General features: G+C 42.5%; 1 protein-coding gene across 2 annotated transcripts in view; it reads left to right on the top strand.

The window, feature by feature from the left end:
* KIF16B (kinesin family member 16B) overlaps nt 1-20,339 on the top strand; it is a 283,672-nt gene that overhangs the window by 166,884 nt on the left and 96,449 nt on the right. Inside the window, exons 18-20 of one of the 2 annotated variants that reach the window (XM_080813104.1) lie at nt 15,993-16,025; nt 16,380-16,433; nt 17,955-19,313. In XM_080813104.1, the coding sequence (XP_080669230.1) occupies nt 15,993-16,025; nt 16,380-16,433; nt 17,955-19,313 (1,446 nt within the window). The remainder of the gene's footprint in view (nt 1-15,992; nt 16,026-16,379; nt 16,434-17,954; nt 19,314-20,339) is intronic. The other variant, XM_080813105.1, reaches the window with a different exon arrangement.

Below are 20,339 nucleotides of genomic sequence, written 5' to 3'. Positions count from 1 at the left end.
AAAAAAATAATAAAATAAATGGCCAATATGGTTAATACCTGAGGAGTAGTAAATGCTGGAGCGCCATCAGGGTGACTGTCACAGCCCTGATGGTGATTCCTGACTTCCTTTATGCAGTGGCATAGGACAGACTCATTGACCTGTCCCTGGAAACCTGTCCCAGCCTTAATTAAGTCACCCCTCCTCAGCCCTTCGCAGTGACCTCTTCTTTCTCTAAGACATCTCTGCTTCCCAGCATTTGGCTTGGCCCTCAGTTCCCCATGTGATTACTTCTAAGCCCCAGCACAGTCATCCATGACTTTGTTCTCTAACATTGTCTTCTGTTACTTTCCCCCTTGAACTCTATGCTTCGGTTTAAGTGGACGAAACGTCTTCACAGTTCTCTCCAGGTCAAGCCTATGTGTAAAGCCTGTCCATTAAACCATTACTAAAACCTCCCCTCTCCTTCCCTTGGCCAATACTCTTCGTCTTTCAAGACTGAGCATCAGAATTGTCTTCTCAAGAGGCAGCCTGTGCATCTGTGATTTGAGCTAACTGCTTCTTTATTCTATTCCAGGCATTTTGTGCATACTTTGATCATACAGTCTTTCTAAATCCATTTAACTGATGTTTATGTCTGTTTCCAGTAGGCTTCTTGTGGGCAGGGACTGTTTCTTACTCATCTTTTAATCTCCAGAAGCTCCCACTTAGTGGACACTTAACAGATGTTCATTGAGCTGTCCATTTTGGCCAACAGACGTGCTCCCAGTGCGAAGGATGGGTCTGCTCCTAGGTCTTCATGTGCCCCATGCTTCAGATGGGTCCTTTCCACGTTGTAGTATCTGCACTTTTTAACTGGCCCCTAAAACTTTTTTGCACTTTTCGGTCATACCAGTATACTTTTTTTGTGGCTTTCTTAACGGGTAAAAGTGAACATATCTCTTGGTTTCTTTGGTATTGTATAGACTTGACTTTTTCTTTTTCTTTTTTTTTTTTATTTTTTTTGCAGTAGACTAAAAATTATTGCTTAGTACTCAGTTCCTCTTAGAGCCATGTCCTCTGAAAGAAGTATGTCTGGTTTGTAGATTATCGTATGCAGTAAGAACCAACTAACCTTGGAAGCAACCAGTTCTTTTTTCTTTGTTCAACAGGTCATGTGCTAATTCTTCATATAGCCTCTGTCTAAAAAACCTCATGCTCTAAATCATAATAAGATTTGGAGTTTTTGAAAGTGAAGTCTTTGCTGCCCAAGAACATTTTATCAGTCAAAGTGGGCACATAAAGTTGGGTGTATATTTCTAACAGAGTTTTGGAACTTACTGCTGGCCTGTATCTCAAGCTCCCTGGAAACCAGGATTTGTATACACACATGCGTGGTGCTTGGTGCCAAAGAAATTTTGGATGAGGCAAAGCAGCCTGGTGACTTCCTTTGGGAGTTAGTTCCACTTTGGAGTAGTGCCCAGCCGGGGTCTTTGCCAAGAAATAATTTTGCTGCAGGGGAAACATTCCTCCTCGACCAGCACAGTCTTTATGAAGAAAGCAAGCCCGCTGCTTAGGCATCCTCTGTCTTGCTCTGAGACTGCAAACAGACAGCTAATTTGGCAGGTTGTGGAAACTTTCACAGCTTCTTGAAAGTGGCCTAAGCAAAATTACATACATTCCAAATTCATTTCAGTCTTGAAAATAAAGGAAGAAATTTTCACTTGTACATTAGCATCCTTTAAGCACTAACCAGTGGTGGGTTGATTTAAATGGATTATATTTGATAATTAAATTCTGAAGAGGGGAAACATCTGGGTTTCAAATCCATCTGGGCCCTAAAATATCAAAGTCAAAAATCAGACATTTATTTGGTAAGCCATCCAAGGAGCATGATGGACTGTGGCATTCAGAGCTGAGAATTGGCTGGCATCTGGGGCACCTTGGACCTCAGTAGCTACAAAACGCTTCTAAGTGAGGATGGCCTATAGTCATCAACAATCAAGGGGTAAACAGACAAGGGGTAATTATTCTTAACATAGCTTTCTATTTTAATATGTTCAGTTCGGAGAATTTAGAAATTACAAACAAGGAAAAAACTTACACACAGTCAACATGTCACTGTATATTCTAGTCTGTACCTCTGTCCTATCATCTCTCTCAGTCTTTCTTTCTCTGTATGTGCGTGGGCACATATGTGTATACTCGCTTATACACAAACACACACTCATACTTATGTATTAAATGTGTTCTTTTACCAAGATGAGTTCATATTGGACTTTTTTTTTTCACACTTATTTACCTTTTCCTTCTGTAAGTATTTCCTACATTATTTTAATGTCCATGTGATATGGCATTTTGTGGGCATTTTGTAACTTATCAGTACGCATTTCATTGTCTAGCTTTAAGCCATCACAAGCAATTGGGGTGAACATATTTGTAGCTAAAGCTTTGTGTTTATTCATGATTACTTCCTCAGGGGGTAAAAAAGTAGAGATGGAATTACTAGTCCACAAATATAAATTGTTTTAAGGGTCTTGATACATGTTCACAAATTGTTCTATGGAATGGTTGCACACATCACCACCATTTTCCACCAATACTCTTTGAGAATTTCCAGTTGCATGCCAACTGGAGAGGGATCTTCTTAAAGTGTAGACTCTACCACTATGAGTACACCCTCCTGGATGGTGCTCTAGGCTATGTTCACAGGACCAGGATTCTGGAGAATCCTGCTAACAATGGTTCTCTCTGGAAGCACATCCTGGGCCCTGGGCATTCTGACCATCACCAAGGATTCATCAGGGACCATTGTGTCCTGTGCTGAGCTCCATGCTCTTTTAGGACGCTGTTTGCGCTTAGCTTCAGCCTTCCTGGTCCTTTCTAATGAAGAGTAGGTTTGACATCTCAGAATGTAAAGCTGGAAGGAACTAGATTGTGAATGAAGAGTTCTGGGATTTGGATCAAAAACTCCAGAGGCACCAGGATGGCAGTGAGGACTTCTCAATGGCCGACAACAATTATATGGAAAGAAGGTACAGTTGATCCTTGAACAACAGGGGTTGATCTTTGAACTACACGAGTCCATTTATATGTAGATTTTTTCGATAAATACAGTATATGACTGTACTTAATATTTTCTCTAAAATTAAGTTAAATATTAAGATGTACTCAATATTTTCTCTAGCTTACTTATTGTAGGAATACTGTATATAATACATGTAACTTTCAAAATGTATGTTAATTGACTATGTTATCAGTAAGGCTTCAGGTCAACAAGAGGCTATTAGTTAAGATTTTGGGGAGTGAAAAGTTAAACATTTTCAGATGTGTGAGGGGTTGGTGCTCCAACCCCTGTATTGTCAAGGGCCATCTTATTTTGTTTTCCTTCCTGTCTCCCACCCTTCCCTGTTTCTGCCTTATGCTCTCCTTCCCCATTTCCTGCCTTCAATGGAAAGGATAAATGTGTCACATTAGAGAGAAAGTAAGGAGACATCAGTCAGAGGGTCATGTCCTGTGCTGTGTTGAGCCTTCACCTCACTGTGGATGACTGTAAGCTTCCAGAAAATGGGCACAGAAGCTAATTTGTTGTTCACTCAGTGCCCAGCATAGCACCTGGAACTTAACAGTTAACTTAACAGTTAAGTTAACTTAACTTAACTTAATAAATATGAATGAAGTGAATTTATTTCCCCCCACTTAATTCGTACCAGTGTACAAGGGGCTTAAGAACCGGAATCTGGTCATGGCTGGACATACTGTTGATGGGATTTGCATCTTCAGGTGAGGCCATGGTCTCCGGGGCACGTCCTGGGAGAAAAGGTCACATTGCCTATAAATGCAGTACCCTGCTAGCTCTGCCCTTCTCCAGACTTCCCGCGACTGTATCTGTTCTTTATCTATTTTTCTCGTGCTGACCTTGAGTGTGGAAGTTTTATACATGTAGTTGGCAATATTTATGTTGCTAGTGGTTTGGTAGTTAGCTGGAGTTTTCTTTGATGGTTATTTACTGTGTTTGTCTCTGTGGTTTATTTTATCAGGCTTTGCCATTTTTCAGAAGTTTGCTTCACTGCAAGGCTGATTTCTCCTCCAATTTTTGGTCTTCGTTGTCTTGCTTTTTTATGGACCATTTACTAACTTTAAAGTTGCTGTAGAATGCCTTAAATAGCTTGTTAAGATACAGTCCTGGAGAACATGTGATGAAAGCAACTGAAAGAAGTAGGCTTCTTCCCTCCATTAATGGAGATTAGTGTTAATTATTGACTCCCCCCCCCCCCCCCCCCGTTTTCTTTTTTGTCCTTGAACGGTATTCCACTGTGAGCCACTTAAGGCGATGAGCTTCCTGTGTTTTCTGTTTCCAAAGTTGGCAGAAGGATGAGCTGTAGAATTTAAAAAAACTGTCTTTATTTGGTTACTTTAGATTTGCATTATCTGAGGAGTGGGCTACATTTCTGCCTCCTTCATTTTCTAATTGCACAGTCGAAAGCTGAACTATAAAGGTCACCTGAGGAAATGAGGCTTTTCCTAGTGAAATGATGAATGGTGGTTACGGGCAAGGATGGAAGATAGTAGATTTCCTCTTCGTGCCTAATGACAGTATGGTTTTCCTTTAACGTAACGTATTGTATTACTTGAATACACGCCATGAGTTCTCTGTAATTTGTTAGCTCATTTAATGAGAGCTTGTTGCTGGTTTAGTCAAGGGTTCCAGTTGTGCATATCTGTTCTTACTTCTGGGTCTTTGCCTATGCTGTTTCCTTCTCCTGGAACACTTGCCTGTCTGTATGTCCACCAACTCCACATGTGGCCAAAGCCTGCATAGTCTCTAAGATCCCAGTTTAAATGTTGCTTCTTCGTAGAGGCCCTACCAGCCTCCATCCAAATTTCATCTCCTTGATTGTTCACTCTGAGCATCCTCTGTCTTTCCTTTGTAGCCCTTGGAAGTTGGTAAGTGTGTCTCTTGGTCTATAGATTTAATGGTAAGTGAAAGGGCCTGACTTTCTTGATACTGCGTCTCTCTGCTCCTCAGTAGGTGTTTGAGAAGTCATTGTTGATCGGACAATTGAATATGAATGAATTGTTGTGCCCTGACGAAGCACTACCAACCCCTTCCTCTATCACAGACCATAATTCTGACCTTGAGTAGCCATGCCCCCATCAGAGTAGCTGTGTCCCCATTAGATGTTTAGTTCCCATTTGCAACCCCCATATCTGATGATCTACTCAGGTTAATCATCATTGTTGTTAGATAAAATGGAAATGAACCAGAGATTCACAGAAGCAAAAAGGAAGTAAAATGGTTGCTCTAATCACAGTAGATTAAGAAAAAATTTTGAAACAGGTAGTTTGTCTCATTATAAATTGAAATGCTTATTACAAAAAAGTAAAACATTCAGAAATGAATAAAGTAATCACAAGCATTCACAATCCTCCCACCAAAAAATGATGATTGGTTTACATTTGTAATATTTACTTATATTTACAATATATATGTTTAACTGTACATTAGATATTATAATTATGCATTATAAAGATTACTTAAAAAACAAATTTGGAGTGCCTGGGTGACTCAGTTGGTTAAGCGTTCAACTCTTGATTTCACCTCAGGTTGTGATGTCAGGGTTATGAGTTCAAGCCCCATGTTGGGTGGCTTGCTGGGCATGGAGGCTACTTAAAAACAAAAAAACAAAACTGTGATCACTAGGTATACAGTTCTACATTCTGCTTTTTCATTTAACATTTTATTGTGAACTTCTCCCCATGCCATTGAAGATGAGTCTTCATTTCATTTTATTTATTTATTTTTTTAAGATTTTATTTATTTATCTGAGAGAGAGAGAGCACAACAGGGAGGGGAAGTAGAAACAGACTCCCGCAGAGCAGGGAGCCCGATGTGGGGCTCAATTTTAGGACCCTGGGATCATGACCTGAGCCGCAGGCAGATGCTTAACCGACTGAGCCACCCAGGTGCCTCAAGTCTTCATTCTGTTTATATCATAAATGTAACTCTTGCTTAATCATAAAGGGCTTTTGGAACAATTTCTCCCCCCCTCCACACACACGTAAATTGTTGGTTACATTGCAATTAATCCACTTATATAAATCTTTGCCACTTTTTTTTCCCTTTTGTCAGCTAAATCCACACCTCCTTGTTCTCTTTATTTGATGACAGCTGCTGATCACATGAAAGCAACAAGGGAAGGAATGAAGAGATGTCAGAGAAATAAGGAAAGGAATGTTTGAGGGCCCAGACCATAAAAGGCATGACAGTGGAGAGCCAGGAGTGGGCGGACAGGCTGGGGGGAGGTACAACAGGTGCACTGGGGACCTGTGCTCACCCCCAGCCCGAGACAGAGGCACGCACTGAAAGCATTGCTGGTTAGGTGTGTTAGCATTTTGTCTTTCAATAGGCGATATCAAAGGAGTACAAATGTGGAAAGCAGATTTGTAATGCCAAAGCTCTTCACTTCAGTGAAGGGAGAGGAGCTATGGTGCATTTTAAGTCTTTTTCACATTGTCAGACCTCCCTGTGTGCTCTCTCTTTTCTCTCTGCTTACAAACAGGTACAGCTTTTCTTAAACTAACTTCTTGGGCTGCCCACTGTGGATCCCACCAAATTTTTATATGTCAGGTACTGTGGACCTTTCCAACAACTTGTGATTGCTTACATTAATAATGGCACAATCGGATTCTAGAATTGCGTGGTATTAAACTATGTTAGACAGTTAATAGATAATGATTTGGGGACTTGTCAAAAATATTTGTTAAGAGGAACTGTTACAAAATAAGCCATCTTGTTCGCCCCTGTCTGTGTGTATATGTGTCTGGCTGGAAGGCTAAAGGCTGTATACCAGGATGGAACGAACAATCATGGTGATTGTTTGGTAAGTGTTTTACTTCCTTGTATTTTCTAGATTTGCTGCAGTTGATTAACTTTCATCTTGAGAAGGGTAGAAAGCACCAAAAGTTGTTCTTTCCTAAGGCAAAGAGAGCTCCGCATTGACTGCCAGCATCTCTTCCTCACCTAGGTATTCTGTGACTGGGTAATTGGGGTCCGGCTCTGAGCCTTATGTCACTGACTTCAAAGCACTGTTCATGGCAGTCCTGGCTGAACACCTACTATGTGCCTTGCAGAAGGCCCTTGGGATACACAGTCAATTATGGCAGGTCTCTGTCCTCAAGGAGCCCTGGTGGGAGTTCTGTCTGCCCTCTGTGATCTATAGGGCCCTAAGTGGTTTGGGTCCTGGCTCCCTCTTGGGCCACAGTTGCTCTTGTACCATCACCATCTCCTGGTTCCATCTACTCTCGCCATGCTGGTCTTGCTGTGTTCACAGCAGACCACACATGTTGTCTCCTGGTTGTTGGCCTGGCTTCTCCCTCATGTTGGCACCAGATCCCTCCCGTGGTCACTCCGTCCATTTAGCTCTCTCTTAAAGGTCTCCTTCACTCTCCATCCTCTCTCCTGGCTTCACTGTTTGCATAGCACTTATCATATACCATAGACATTGTTAGTTAGCTGTCCTCCTCACTAGAATGGTGGGTTTGTAACAGCAGGGACTTGGTTCCTTTTGCTGAATCCACGGTGCCTAGGGCAGTGCCTGGCACCTGGATGTCATATTGAACAAATGAATTCTGTACTTGGTACTCAGTGCCTTGGGCTGAGGACTGCGCAGGTTGGTGGGAGGAGAGGTCGCTCACGAAGGTGTTCCCAAGAGTGTCGGCTTAACCTTTGACATTCTGCCTATGGTCTATCTTTTGGGTTTTATTTCTCACCACTTCCCTTTGTTCAGAGCAACAGCCAGACCTTCTCTTTACTGCTTCCTTTGTTTGTATCTTTTGTCTTCCTGTTCCTGTTTTTCCTCCACTAGATTTTTCCCTACTCACCACACTGTGCCCATTGTTATTCTGTCCATCTGTCAAGGCCCAGCTCGACAGCAGTTTCTTTTTGCAAGGCATCCTCTCATCCCTGCAGCTATAAATGCTCTCCCTCCACCCTATCTCCTGTTAAAAATGGAACTTTCTCGGGTTCATCATGTTCTGTGTGATTGATATGCATGCATATTTTATTTCACTTGTAATCTACTCTTAAGAGGCAAAGGCACTTGATCTGTTTTGTGTTGCCCTTGTACATAGTAGGTGTTGACACAGGTTTCTTGGATATGTGGCATGCATGGCTGAATGGAGTGGCAGGAAAATCACCTGCGCTATGCTATTCTGGTTTATCCACCAGAGAGAGGTACATCTTGGAATAATGAAGTGTTGTTAACTACTGGAAGGCTGTTTCTGAGGTAAAAGTTACCAGGGTTCAGCTGCGGAGGTGAGGTGGAATTCCAGAGCTGAAGTAAGAATGGAGAAGGAGGGGTGCCTGGGTGGTTCAGTTTGTTAAGTGTTGCCTTTCACTCAGGTCATGATCCCAGGGTCCTGGGATCCAGCCCGGCATCCCAACATTGGGCTCCTTGCTCAGCGGGGAGTCTGCTTCTCCACTGCCTCCCTCTGCCCCACTCCCTGCTTGTGCTGTTCTCTCTAATGAATAAATACATTTTTTTTTTTTTAAAGGAGGAGGAGTAGGAAGAGGCAAACTTTATTCCTGGTTCCTCTAAAGAAGAGGTCATCTTGGGCCTCTCTCTAATAATCTCTGGGCCTCAGTCTCCTGGCCTGTAAAATAGTGGGGTGGGGGGCAAGGTGTAGGGGTGTGTGCCAAGTCGAATGCATGATCTCTTGAGTCCCCATGTAGTGGTAACTGCCTGTGATCTTGCAGCTCGATCAGGCAGGTCTCCTGGGCTTAACATGTGGTCCTGGCTGCCTTTATTGGAGGACGTTATACCACTGTTATGGGAAATACTCTGGGGAGAAAACTTAAAACACTTATGGTATTGAATTTTACTTTTTTTTTTAAGCAATCTTTGTTTCTTTGAGCACTTTCCATTTGCAATACAAAAGGCTTAAGACTGGCTCCTGAAAGTCTTTACTGAGTACTTTCTAGACTAGGGATTTGAAAGTTCATTAGAAAATCGTTCCCAGAGTACTAGGGATATTTATGTTATAAACTCAGACTTGTAACTAAAAGGGGTTTAATTTCACTACTTCTGTGATTCAGTTGCATTGTGAGACCCTCATTTTGATATATGCACCTTGAATCACAGTTGTATGTAAGTCCCTGTACTGTAGGATAACCTGCCATGTTGTGCAATGGTGGGGGGGTGGTGGGAAGAAAGGGAAATGAGGAGGGAGTGGTGGTGCACTGATTCCACTGTCTCCACAAAGCAGCTACTCTCAGGTTTCCAATAAAAGTTTCTAATGATGTACATAGGAAAGACCTCAGAGCCTTTCCGTGAAGAGACAGGATCTGAATGAATGGCCAGGTTATTCCTTTCATGCATTTCCCTGTACCTACCGTGGGGTCGTCTCTGGTTTCTGCTCAGCCTTTAAAGAACATTTAGAATGTCAGGCAGATAATTGGGTAGAACCTGCCCAAACTCCAGCGTGAAAATCCAAACTTCCTCTTCAGTTTTTAAGATCCCCCAGTCTCCTTGGGAGTTTGCTCATTTGTAAGGTGGTTTGAAACAGGTCGGAATTTCCTGAGGGGGCTAGGGTGGGTAAGAAGATCAGCCATTCTGGTCTGACTATTACAGAACCCACTGTTGTGGAAACCTAATCCCTTGTGAAGGATCAGGGAGAAGTGAACCATCTGGCCTGGAGTTCTGGTCTTTTCTAACCGCTTTCCATATGACCCTTACCAGAATCTGGGCCGTGGACTACTGCCACCCATTCCAGGTAATAGGCCCCAGGTCTTTAAACAATGACGTGTACTTGATTAGAACGCAGCTACATAATTTACAGAGTTCAGTGCATAATATAAACCTGGGGCCTCTTGTTCAAATAGTGAACATTGCAAGATGGCGGCAGTAGACAGTGAATGCAGGGCCCTGTGCACCCTTGCAGGTTGCACACGCACAGGGTTGTCTCTATATTTAATTGGAACCTAAAAATCAAGTGGAAAAAATTCTGGCTTATCCAGTGCCCGAGGATTTCCCGCTTACCTGTTCACATACCTTTGGAGAATATCTGTGTGGAGAATATGGAGACTGCCTTGCCTTCAGCTCACTTCTGCTGTCAAGTGACTGCCTTCCAGTTGTACTGGAGTCTGGGGCTCAGCCTCCGCTGCCCTCCACACCCACCCCCCTCCACCACTGCCAGCTTCAGTGTTGGCTAGACTTGCGTAGCTGTTTTCCTCCTTTTCAAATGTGAAATGACATCAAAGGTACAAAACTAATCACCATTGGCATAACATAAGGGCTCGAATATTTATGCTTTCAGTTCATTTAGAATTTTTCTTTTCTTCTTTCTTTTTTTGATAATCACAGTCTCACTTTCAATGTCATGGTGCGAACTGAGAAATTCCCACCCCCTTGCTTTCTCATTGCCGATGATAACAGGAATATAAATCACAAGATGTGCAATTATACCTAAAAATGCTAGATGTCTCTTAATGCAAAAAAAAAAAAAAAAGAGGCTGTTTCTCATAAAAATAGATTACATGCTATGCTTTTTTGTTGGACCTACCACAGTATATGTACTTCCAAATGTCATTTTAAAGTGCTAAAAACAGCTGCAAAAATCACATCCTTTTGTGGCTTTCCTTTTAATTGTAACATTTAGGAAATTAGCATTTGGGGCCAAGATAATTCTAGTAAAATAAGATAGTGAATTACACTTATTTAAAATGAATCCACATTAAAATACAATTACAGTTGATATTCTTTTCTTGATACTAACACATTCACATTTATATTTTATAATCTATTGAGGTTTGCTATTTGAAATAATTATCATTGATTAAGGAAAGAGGTGCATTTTTTAAAGTATGATTAGTAAATATGTAATATTTAATGGAAATCATACAGTACCAGCAACAGCCAATATCACCTCATATTTTAAAATACAGTTCTTGACTTTGTAATTATGAGTCTGTCCTCAGAATGGTTGGGACTTGGTTTTAAGTTAAGAGTGAGCATCTTTTTTTTTTTTTCTTGACTCTTATTTTATAGGAAATGGAAGTCATTAGTTATCGCAGACATAATGCTTTTGGTAGAAAACAGTCCAAATTTTTCCTTTTTTAGTAACAGGCCATAGAAATGAACCCATACTTCTTCATTAATAATTAAAATGGGAATGTGTCTCTGATTTCTTGACTCAGAACTTCCATGTCATTAGATGCCACTATTCAGGATTGGTCAGAGCTGTGACCTCATTCAACTAAGATTGACAGCTGCCACTGGTACAAGTACTTTTCCTTTCCTCATCACAATCAAATGTTCCAAAATGAAAACTTCTACTGAGGAAGAGCCAGGGGATCTCATCAGCCCAGAGACTCAGCTGCCCTCAGACTACCCTTCCTGTGCCCCGCAGAGCACTCTGATCTGTTCACTATGGCACCTGGCTCTCCCACTGTTTGCCTAGCCTTACTGTTGTCGTCTGCTTACCTTCTAAGCGTTGCCATCTTTTTTAGTCCTACCGTTACCTTGGGTGATTCCATGTGGATACTCATGGTTACATTAATGAATTCACGTCTTGAGCCTGGAGACTTCATAGATTTTTCACTTTCACCTGCAAGCCTTGCCTTGTCCCCACTTACTTCTCTGTCCAGCCAAATTTTCATCCTCAACACTTGAGCCATCCTCTTCCCAAATGCTCAGATGGTCCCTTGGTTTTCTTCACTTGTCAGAGAGACCCAGCTGGGTCCACTAAACTATCTCCTTGTCCTGAACCTGCATCCAGTATCTCAGCTCAATGCTACAAGAGAAAGCCACATGAACACAGAGATTGCTGTCTCTGTAAATTATCAGTCTCTAAACTTGAATGATGCCCACCGACCCCCTATTGCTTTTTGTTCTTGTCAGTTCTCTTGCCTGCTGGCCTCTTTGTCTATTACCAAAAATCTCCATGTTCTTTATGCCTCTAACACACCACCTTCTTCTAGCAGAGAACCTTGCTTCTGACATCACAGACAGTACAGAAGTCTAAGAGAAAAATACTGTTTTTCAATATAATACATCACAGACAATACAAAGTTCTAAGAGAAGAATCCCAGTGGCTGAATTGCTCTTGTCTTCCCCTACCTGTACTATGGATGCTGTAGGATTCATAGCTAATATTTATTAACTGCTAAGTGCTCATTATATACTTTCATGGGATCCTTCACTCATCAAGGACCAGGATTATTCTTGAGTCTAGTTCCTGATGGGGAAATTGAGGCTTAGAGAGGTTGAGAGCCAGGATTTGATAGACTTTTGGGATAAACTAATTCCAGAGCCCATGCTCTTAGCCATTGTTCTGTCCTCCTCTTCTCATGCCAGCACAGGGACCCTGTCCCCAGTTGTTTATATCCTCTCTCTTCTGGCTTGTTTATACTAGGGTTTAAATGTATACTAGTCTCTTCCAACTATTAAAATAAGCACCCATTCTTCTAAAACTACCACAGCCCCCCTTCATAACTAAAATTACTGAGAAAGCTTTCTACTTTCCTCCCATTCAGTCCTCAGTCCACTGCGGTCTGGCCCCAACCCAACAAAGCTCACTCCAAGTTTACCAGTGACCTCCATGTTGCTAAGTTCAATGAGTTCTATTTGGGCCCTATCTTACTTGACTTTCCACAAGCATTTCATACTACTGCTCTCCTTTCTCCTTTCCACTGTCTACCCTTTCTTGACCTTCTCTCTGTGTCTTTAACTGTTCCCCTGCCTCGTTCTCTGCTGGTCACTGTAGTATCTGTGGTCTTCCAGACTTTACACTAAGTTCCTTTATTCTCATTCTGTATGTACATTCTGGGTAACCTTCTCCACTCTTGTGGTTTCAGTTCTGGTCTGGATGCTGGTGAATCCCAAGTCTGCATTTCCTCCTTGATAAGGGCCTGAGAGCTAGATCTTTGTATGTATCTTCCTTCCTCTTGGACGTCTCTATTTGGATGACCCTCTGGAATCATTAGATTCGACAGGTATAAAATTGAGCTTAACTTCGTGAAGGTGGGATGGGGAAGAGATTAAAATTGTGGGCTCTAGAGTCAAGGTTGATTCTGCCATTTACTAGCAATATGGCCATTTCTGACATTTAAAATGGGATAATGATGGCACCTACCTCCCAGGGTGATTATAAGAGTTAAATGCAAAGTCCCTAGAACCAGGGTACAGAGTGAATCTTCAGTGAATGTTAGTTACTACTCTTGTCTTTGCCACTGGGAGCACTAGCGCTGGGGCAGCTACTGTTGCTACTTCTGCCTCTCCCACTGGCTCTGTCCCCAGTGCTCCTCCTCATCCCAGTGGATCCTACCAATGAGAGGCAACACTAGAGCACCTAATATGTGCTGGTGCTCTACATACTCTGTATTACCTCATTGGATCCTGGTTATAACCCTTTGAGGTAGGGCTTATTATTTTCTTCAATTTCTATGAAAATTAAGTTTCCAAGGTTAAATAACTCATACGTGGTCTCTCAGTCACTAGAATTTGTGTTTAGACCTGCAGACCTTTTAACTCATCCTCTTGGTAGTTAGGATCTGCCCTCCCACCTCCTGTGTAGCCTGGCCAGAGACCTGAGGGGCCATCTTGAACTCTTCCTTTCTCATCACAACCCCCAAGTTCTGTCAGCTTGACCTCCTGAAGATCAGAGATCTCTTTATCCCAGTTATGGTAGGTCTTGCCTCTATCAGCTCTCATTCATGTGACTACAGTGGCCTCCTAGTTCTTGGCTTCCCATATTGCTCCCTTCCTGTCTGTTCTCTGTGGAACACCAGGCCTCTGTTTTCTTTCACAACCCTGTTCCAAGGTACTTTTCTGCCACCATCTTTAGGATCAAGTTCAGAGTCCTTAATATAACTTCTAAGGCTCCTCACCATCTAGCTTCTGTTGTCCTGTTAAGCTTTGTGTCTTGTCACTTTCCCCCCATAGAAAGCCAAGATCTGGTTTTATTGATCTGCTCTTGAGTTTCTCTATCATGCTCGAAGAAGAAGGGCACAGCTTAGGTTTAAGTTTCCTCAGGAAGCTTGCCTTTCTGATATACTCCATTCTGTATGTGATAACACTGTGTCCTCCCTCAGTCCTGGCTTACAACTCATTGGGTGCCCACTTATATTTATTGACTGTCACAGACTGGGAGTACCGTGGGGTCAGAAACCATGTCACCCTTATAGACTGCTGCATCCCTGGAGCACCCCCATGCCTGATGCCATGCTCAATTAAAAAAAAAAAAATAGGTGCCCAGAGCATCGCATTAGAGATGAAGATATTAAAACCCACATTTTGTGACCTCCTTAGGCCACACAGCTCACTAGTGACAGTCGTAGTGGTCAGCAGCCCAGATATTAGTAACCACACTTGGATTCAAGTTCTCCCTCTGCTACTTACTTGTTTTAAGCCTCAGTTTTTTGTGTAAAATAGGGATGAGAAACATGTCAACCTGGCAGGGTTGGGAGAACAGAGTGAGGGTATTGCCTGCTAAGAACCCAGCCCAGCACTGGCCCCTTGTAAAAACAGTCCTCAGCGACAGGATTTCATTTGAACCCAGGTCTCCCAACTCTCAGAGGAGCATTTGGCTTATGACCATGTGCCTGTGACATTGTCAGAGCAGGATGTGCTTGTGGTTATATGAGGTGTGCATAGAAAGTAAAAACAGAAACTAAAGACAATTCTGTTAGGTAAGTTCTCTGGTTTTGAAAGTATTTGATCTAGTGATGCCTTTTGACTATGTAAATATTTCTAGAAAGCCTAGACTGCACTGAAGTCTAAAGAGGTATTTACTATAAAATATTTCCAAAGTTCTATTTATTATTGTATAAAAGGGAATAGTCTTATACTGACTTTAATGAAACCTTATCCTTACTTAGCATAATGATATACATGCTGAGCTTGGGCATTGGCAAATACCTTTCATAAACATTTATGTGGTTGTTTTCTCATGGATGGCAATGCCTATAATCTGTAGATTATTTTCATTTGATAGTAGGATAGTTATAAATGACAAGTTTCAGTAAACGATTTAATTCTTTTATTGCATGTCACAAATCTGAGCATTGCTTATGAGTTAAATGACAGTGTTTTGGAAGTAGGCTGCCCTGGGTTCAAATCCAGGCTTCACCACATCTCACCATTATGACCTTTGACAAGCTCCTTTGCATATCTGAGCACTGGGTTCCTCATCTGTGTAATGGAGATACTATTTGTTATTGTTAGGATTTGCTGGGAAGACAAAGGAAGCTAACATGGATAAGCGCTCAGCACAGCACGCAGGTCTGCTTACAAAAGCCACCAGACATCTTCCACTCAATATTAGTCCAAATGAAATGGATAACACATCTAACTGAAATATTTGTTGGCACCTTGTAAAGCGAACTTTAAAGCCAATCTGCCTTTGCCCATTATATGGGAAAGTTGGTGATGAATTTTTCCATAGTCAGCTTTCTAGGTGTATCTGGCATTTACCGTAATGGGAAAATGTGTGAGTTTAAGAATTACCAGTCATGCTGTTTAAGAAGAAGAGTGAACTCTTGGTTATTAAGTCTAGTATTTGAGAAGAAATCAATTTCTGTTATCAATATTTTAGCAAGCTGTTTTAAAATTCCCAGTGACTAGCCCGCTTTATTTTGCTCTCACTGTGGTAAACCCATTCACGAGCTATGTAGTTCCCAAGAACTTGTATCCTAGAACTACTGGTCATAGGAGGATCGTGATGAACCTGCCTACAGTAGAACCATGTACGAAGTAGTAAAACTATGGATCTGACCACTGTCCCAGTTATTACTGGTACTCATTTTTAGTGCTGCCATTGCAATGGGAATTGTGCAAACATAACACAGCTTACTCTTTGGAGTCTTTGCTTTGAGAAATTATTGGGAAATGTGATATGTATAGAACACCATTTCAATGTGTGCATGTCTATTGGCTTTTAAGTACCTTACTGCTTTTCTCCTGATGTTCCCCCCAGTTAATTCTTTTCTTAATTGATGTCTGTGCTCTCTCCCTCTCTCTCTACCTCCCTGGCAGTCTTTTCCCTATAAAAGGACCCATCTGTCTAAGGTAGAGATTCTCCATTTTTATATACACTCATCAGTGATTAAGCTGCATAGAGTAGACATGCTTATCATTCAGAAGTTTCTTTAACCCTGCTTTTTCAATACAATGCTGCTTTGTTTGTTTCCCTTCAAGTAAAATATGTTCTTTTCAGCCTCAATGCAAGCACCCGAATGTATGTCTAATTTCTAATCATAGTCATAGAGCGAAGAAAACATTTTAAACTTGCTAATCCATCATAATTAAAAATAATGCTTAAAAAATGGATGCTCCTTATAATATGCAACTATATACAGATAATAAGAGAGAGAAAAGCTCTTTCAGAAAAGTGACTCATTTTCATTTGATTTTTTTTATTAGACTTGAATTTGAGCGGCAACAGCGTGAAGAACTTGAAAAATTAGAAAGTAAAAGGTAAGCCTCTTGGGGTACCAGTTTTAACACTACTGTAGTCTGTGGATTCTCACATTAATCTTCCAGACAGAGTTTTTTAGGGTCTCTTTCAGGACCTCCCTCTGGTTCTGTATTTACGTGTTTAATGACTGCAGGTCATTCCTCTAGCTGGTTCGTTTTACTGAACGTTTGAATTTTCAAATAGTACATCTTCAAATACTCGTGAGAAAGGGAATAGAGTCTGTAGGCAAATTTCATACGCTTGTTAAATTTAATGCTCCATGTATGTACTTGTTTATATTTAATTCAAAAGGCTTACCCTCCTTAGTAATATCGCCTGAGGTTTTAAAAAACCCAAAGAATGACAATTCCCTTTTCTTATGCCTCTTCCCCTTTTAAGCATCTTTGCTTATGTTGTTTGGCCATTTGTATTTCCCTTCTGTAATTTGCTTCTTTATATTTTTTTGCTCACTTTTCTCCTGTGTGTGTGTGTGTGTGTGTGTGTGTGTGTGTGAGATTGCTTAGCTGATTTGGGGAGTTTTTTTAATATGTTCTGAATGTAATTATCTGATAATGCTAAGCATTTTCTCCTTTTCCCCCCTCATCCTATTTAACATGCCAAGAAATGGAAAAAGGATAGATATTGGAGTAGAAACTAAGGCCACAGAAAATCTGCAGATTGGATATTTATTTTTTGGACTCTGGAGTTTAGATGTTACAAATGATTTAGTTTAGTTTCCAGCATCATGTAAGATAGATCTTAGGTGGGTCAGGAGATGGAGGCCATGTATTGATAGTTTTGCATACCCTGTGTTTTTGGTTTGGAGGCCATCCCAACCTCAAAACACAGCTCTAGCCCCCAGTGGGGATCATCTCTTCTCCAGGACCAAACATAACATGTCACTCCAGCAATCATGCATCTCAGTATTCTCATGGAGACTCATATTATTTTCAGTGTTACATGTTAATAAACTAATATTTTGGGCCATTTGGTGATTACCGTTTGTCCTAAACTAGTGATTAAATGCTAAATAGCATGTGGTTATTTGTGCTGGAACAATGAACTGTCAATTATTTTGACTTTGATATTTGACCCCAATGAGTTGAGGACAGCATAAGCATTTTTATTTAATGTCATTTTGTAACTGAATTTCTATTGAGTTTTAGCCATTGGGCTGAATAAAATTATTCCCATTTAAATTTAAATTGGGCATGCTTCTTTCTCTTTGAGCTCAGGGGGCTTTTAAAATTATATCATGCAGAACACATTATGCTTATAGACTCTACAAAGAAATGATATCAGAGGCTACTTCAGGAGATTAGGCAAATGATATGTTGGACAGTTACAGAGTAAAAAAGTTAAGCATTATGCTGCTGGAAATGAAAAGGAAGGCAGTTCCCCCCACTTTTTATTTTTGCCAACGGTTTGACTTCGCAAAGGGTGTCGTGTGTCCATTTTCAGAACATTTCAGTCGGGGAAAAGTTAGCACGGCATTTGTACGTAGCCATCAAATGATAATCGGTCTGCTTTTGGCGTTTCAGGAAACTCATAGAAGAAATGGAAGAAAAGCAAAAATCAGACAAGGCCGAACTGGAGCGGATGCAGCAGGAGGTGGAGACTCAGCGCAAGGAGACAGAGATCGTCCAGCTCCAGATCCGCAAGCAGGAGGAGAGCCTCAAGCGCCGTAGCTTCCACATTGAGAGCAAGCTGAAGGACTTGCTCGCCGAGAAGGAGAAGTTTGAAGAGGAGAGGCTGAGGGAGCAGCAAGAGATCGAGCTGCAGAAGAAGAGGCAAGAGGAAGAGAGCTTTCTCCGCGTCCAGGAAGAGCTCCAGCGGCTCCAGGAGCTCAACAACAACGAGAAGGCCGAGAAGCTCCAGATATTTCAGGAGCTGGAGCGGCTCAAAAGGGAGAAGGATGAGCAGTACGCCAAGCTTGAAGTGGAGAAGAGGAGGCTGCAGGAGCAGGAGCAGGAGCAGGTTGTGCTCGTGGCGCATCTGGAGGAGCAGCTGCGCGAGAAGCAGGAGATGATCGGGCTCCTGCGGCGGGGCGAGGTGCAGCGGGCGGAGGAGGACAGGAGGGACCTGGAGGGAATCCGGGAGTCCCTCCTGCGGGCGAAGGAGGCCCGGGCTGAAGGGGACGAGGACGGTGAGCCGTTAGAACGGGCTCAGCTGCAGTTCCTAGAGTTCAAGAGAAGGCAGCTGGTCAAGCTAGCCAACTTGGAAGAAGATCTGGTTCAGCAGAAGGACCTCCTGGAAAAGGAAATCGAGGAAGAACAGGACCTCCTGGAACGTTTAAAATCTGCAAATGAGGAAGACGTTAGACCGCTGGAGAACAACGATGATAGCATCGCAGATGTCCCCCCAGCGGTTCCAAATTTGGAGAAAATAAAGCCGGCGGAATACAGGCTGCAGTGTAAAGCCCGCCAGCTCCAGTACCTCCTGCAGAATCATCTGCCGACCCTGCTGGAGGAGAAGCAGAGAGCGTTTGAAATCCTTGACAGAGGTCCTCTCGGCTTAGACAACACTCTGTATCAAGTGGAAAAAGAAATGGAAGAGAAAGAAGAACAGCTTGCACAGTACCAGGCCAACGCGAGCCAGCTGCAGAAGCTCCAAGCCACCTTTGAGTTCACTGCCAACATTGCTCGTCAGGAGGAAAAAGTGAGAAAGAAGGAAAAGGAGATTCTCGAGTCCCGGGAGAAGCAGCAGAGGGAGGCGCTGGAGCGGGCCGTGGCCAGGTTGGAGAGGAGGCATTCGGCCCTGCAGAGGCGCTCCACCCTGGGCCTGGAGATCGAGGAGCAGAGGCAGAAGCTGGCCACGCTGAACAGCAGCAGCAGCGAGCGGGCCGGGCTCCGGGCCAGCCTGGAAGCTGAGCAGGAGGCCCTGGAGAAGGACAGGGAGAGGTGAGACTGGGAACTGAGAGCATGGCATACTGTAGGTGCCAAATGATTGCGTGTTTTCTACCCCTTCTGGTGTGTCTCTCACTGTCTTTTACAAAAGTAATTCTTTTTTGCCTGTGTGTTCTCTAATACACCAGCAAATGGTTATTGTCAAACAAAAGCTGAGAAGGTACCCCTAAACATTTTCTTTTCTCCTTGGGAGCCTCATTTTAGAATCGTTGGTCTACAGTTGAAAAAAACACACAAAGAAACCAAAGCCCTTGTCCCTTACTCCACTGACCCATGGAACGAGAATGTTTTTGTGTTTGATAAATACGACCTCTTCCAGCCCGTCGCCTCCCTGTGTCTGTCCTCTCCCCTCCTTCCCTGTCCCTCCTTTGGCCCTCTCCCTCTGTTTCTCTTTCCCTACCCTTCCTCCCTCTTTTTTTCCTTCTTTCTGCCCCTTACTTTACCTCCTCCCAAACCGCCGCTCTGGATTTTCCCTATCCTCCCACTCCCTTCATCCTCGCCATGGGCTTACCATCTTCTTTGGGACAAGCACTAGTTACAGTAAAACATCATCCCTTCGTGCACAGACTGCACCATGTGCTGATATCCACATCCGGTGCAAAACTGAAAAACAGCTGTTCTCCTACCCCTCCTGATTCGCAATATTTGAGGGAGGCGCCAGGATTCTGCCTTAAAAAGTAAACTACTAAACAAACAAAATTCTCCAGGTGATTCTGAACACAGTGGTATTTTTAAGCACACGTAGTGATGGTTTACTCATGTTTCTTTTGGTGTTGTGAAAAATAAAACCGGGAACTAACACTGTTTTCATGGTAAAGAAAGAGTATTTATCTTCTCTCACCCATTCCTTAGAAGTCACCACGCTTCCCACACAGTAGGAGGAAATCAAAAGGAGTAAATACATGAATTCGAGAACACTTTCTCTCGTAGCCCAGCAAACAGAATGTCAGGACTCCCAGAAATCTGTAGGCTACCTGGTGTGCAAACATCACCTGATTTGCTGTCCCACAGAGGTGGGGG

Source organism: Martes martes, assembly GCF_963455335.1.
Source record: "Martes martes genome assembly, chromosome: 9".
Taxonomy (NCBI): Eukaryota; Metazoa; Chordata; class Mammalia; order Carnivora; family Mustelidae; genus Martes; species Martes martes.
The sequence above is the reverse complement of the archived record's forward strand: the minus strand, read 5'-3'. Positions and strand labels throughout refer to the sequence as shown.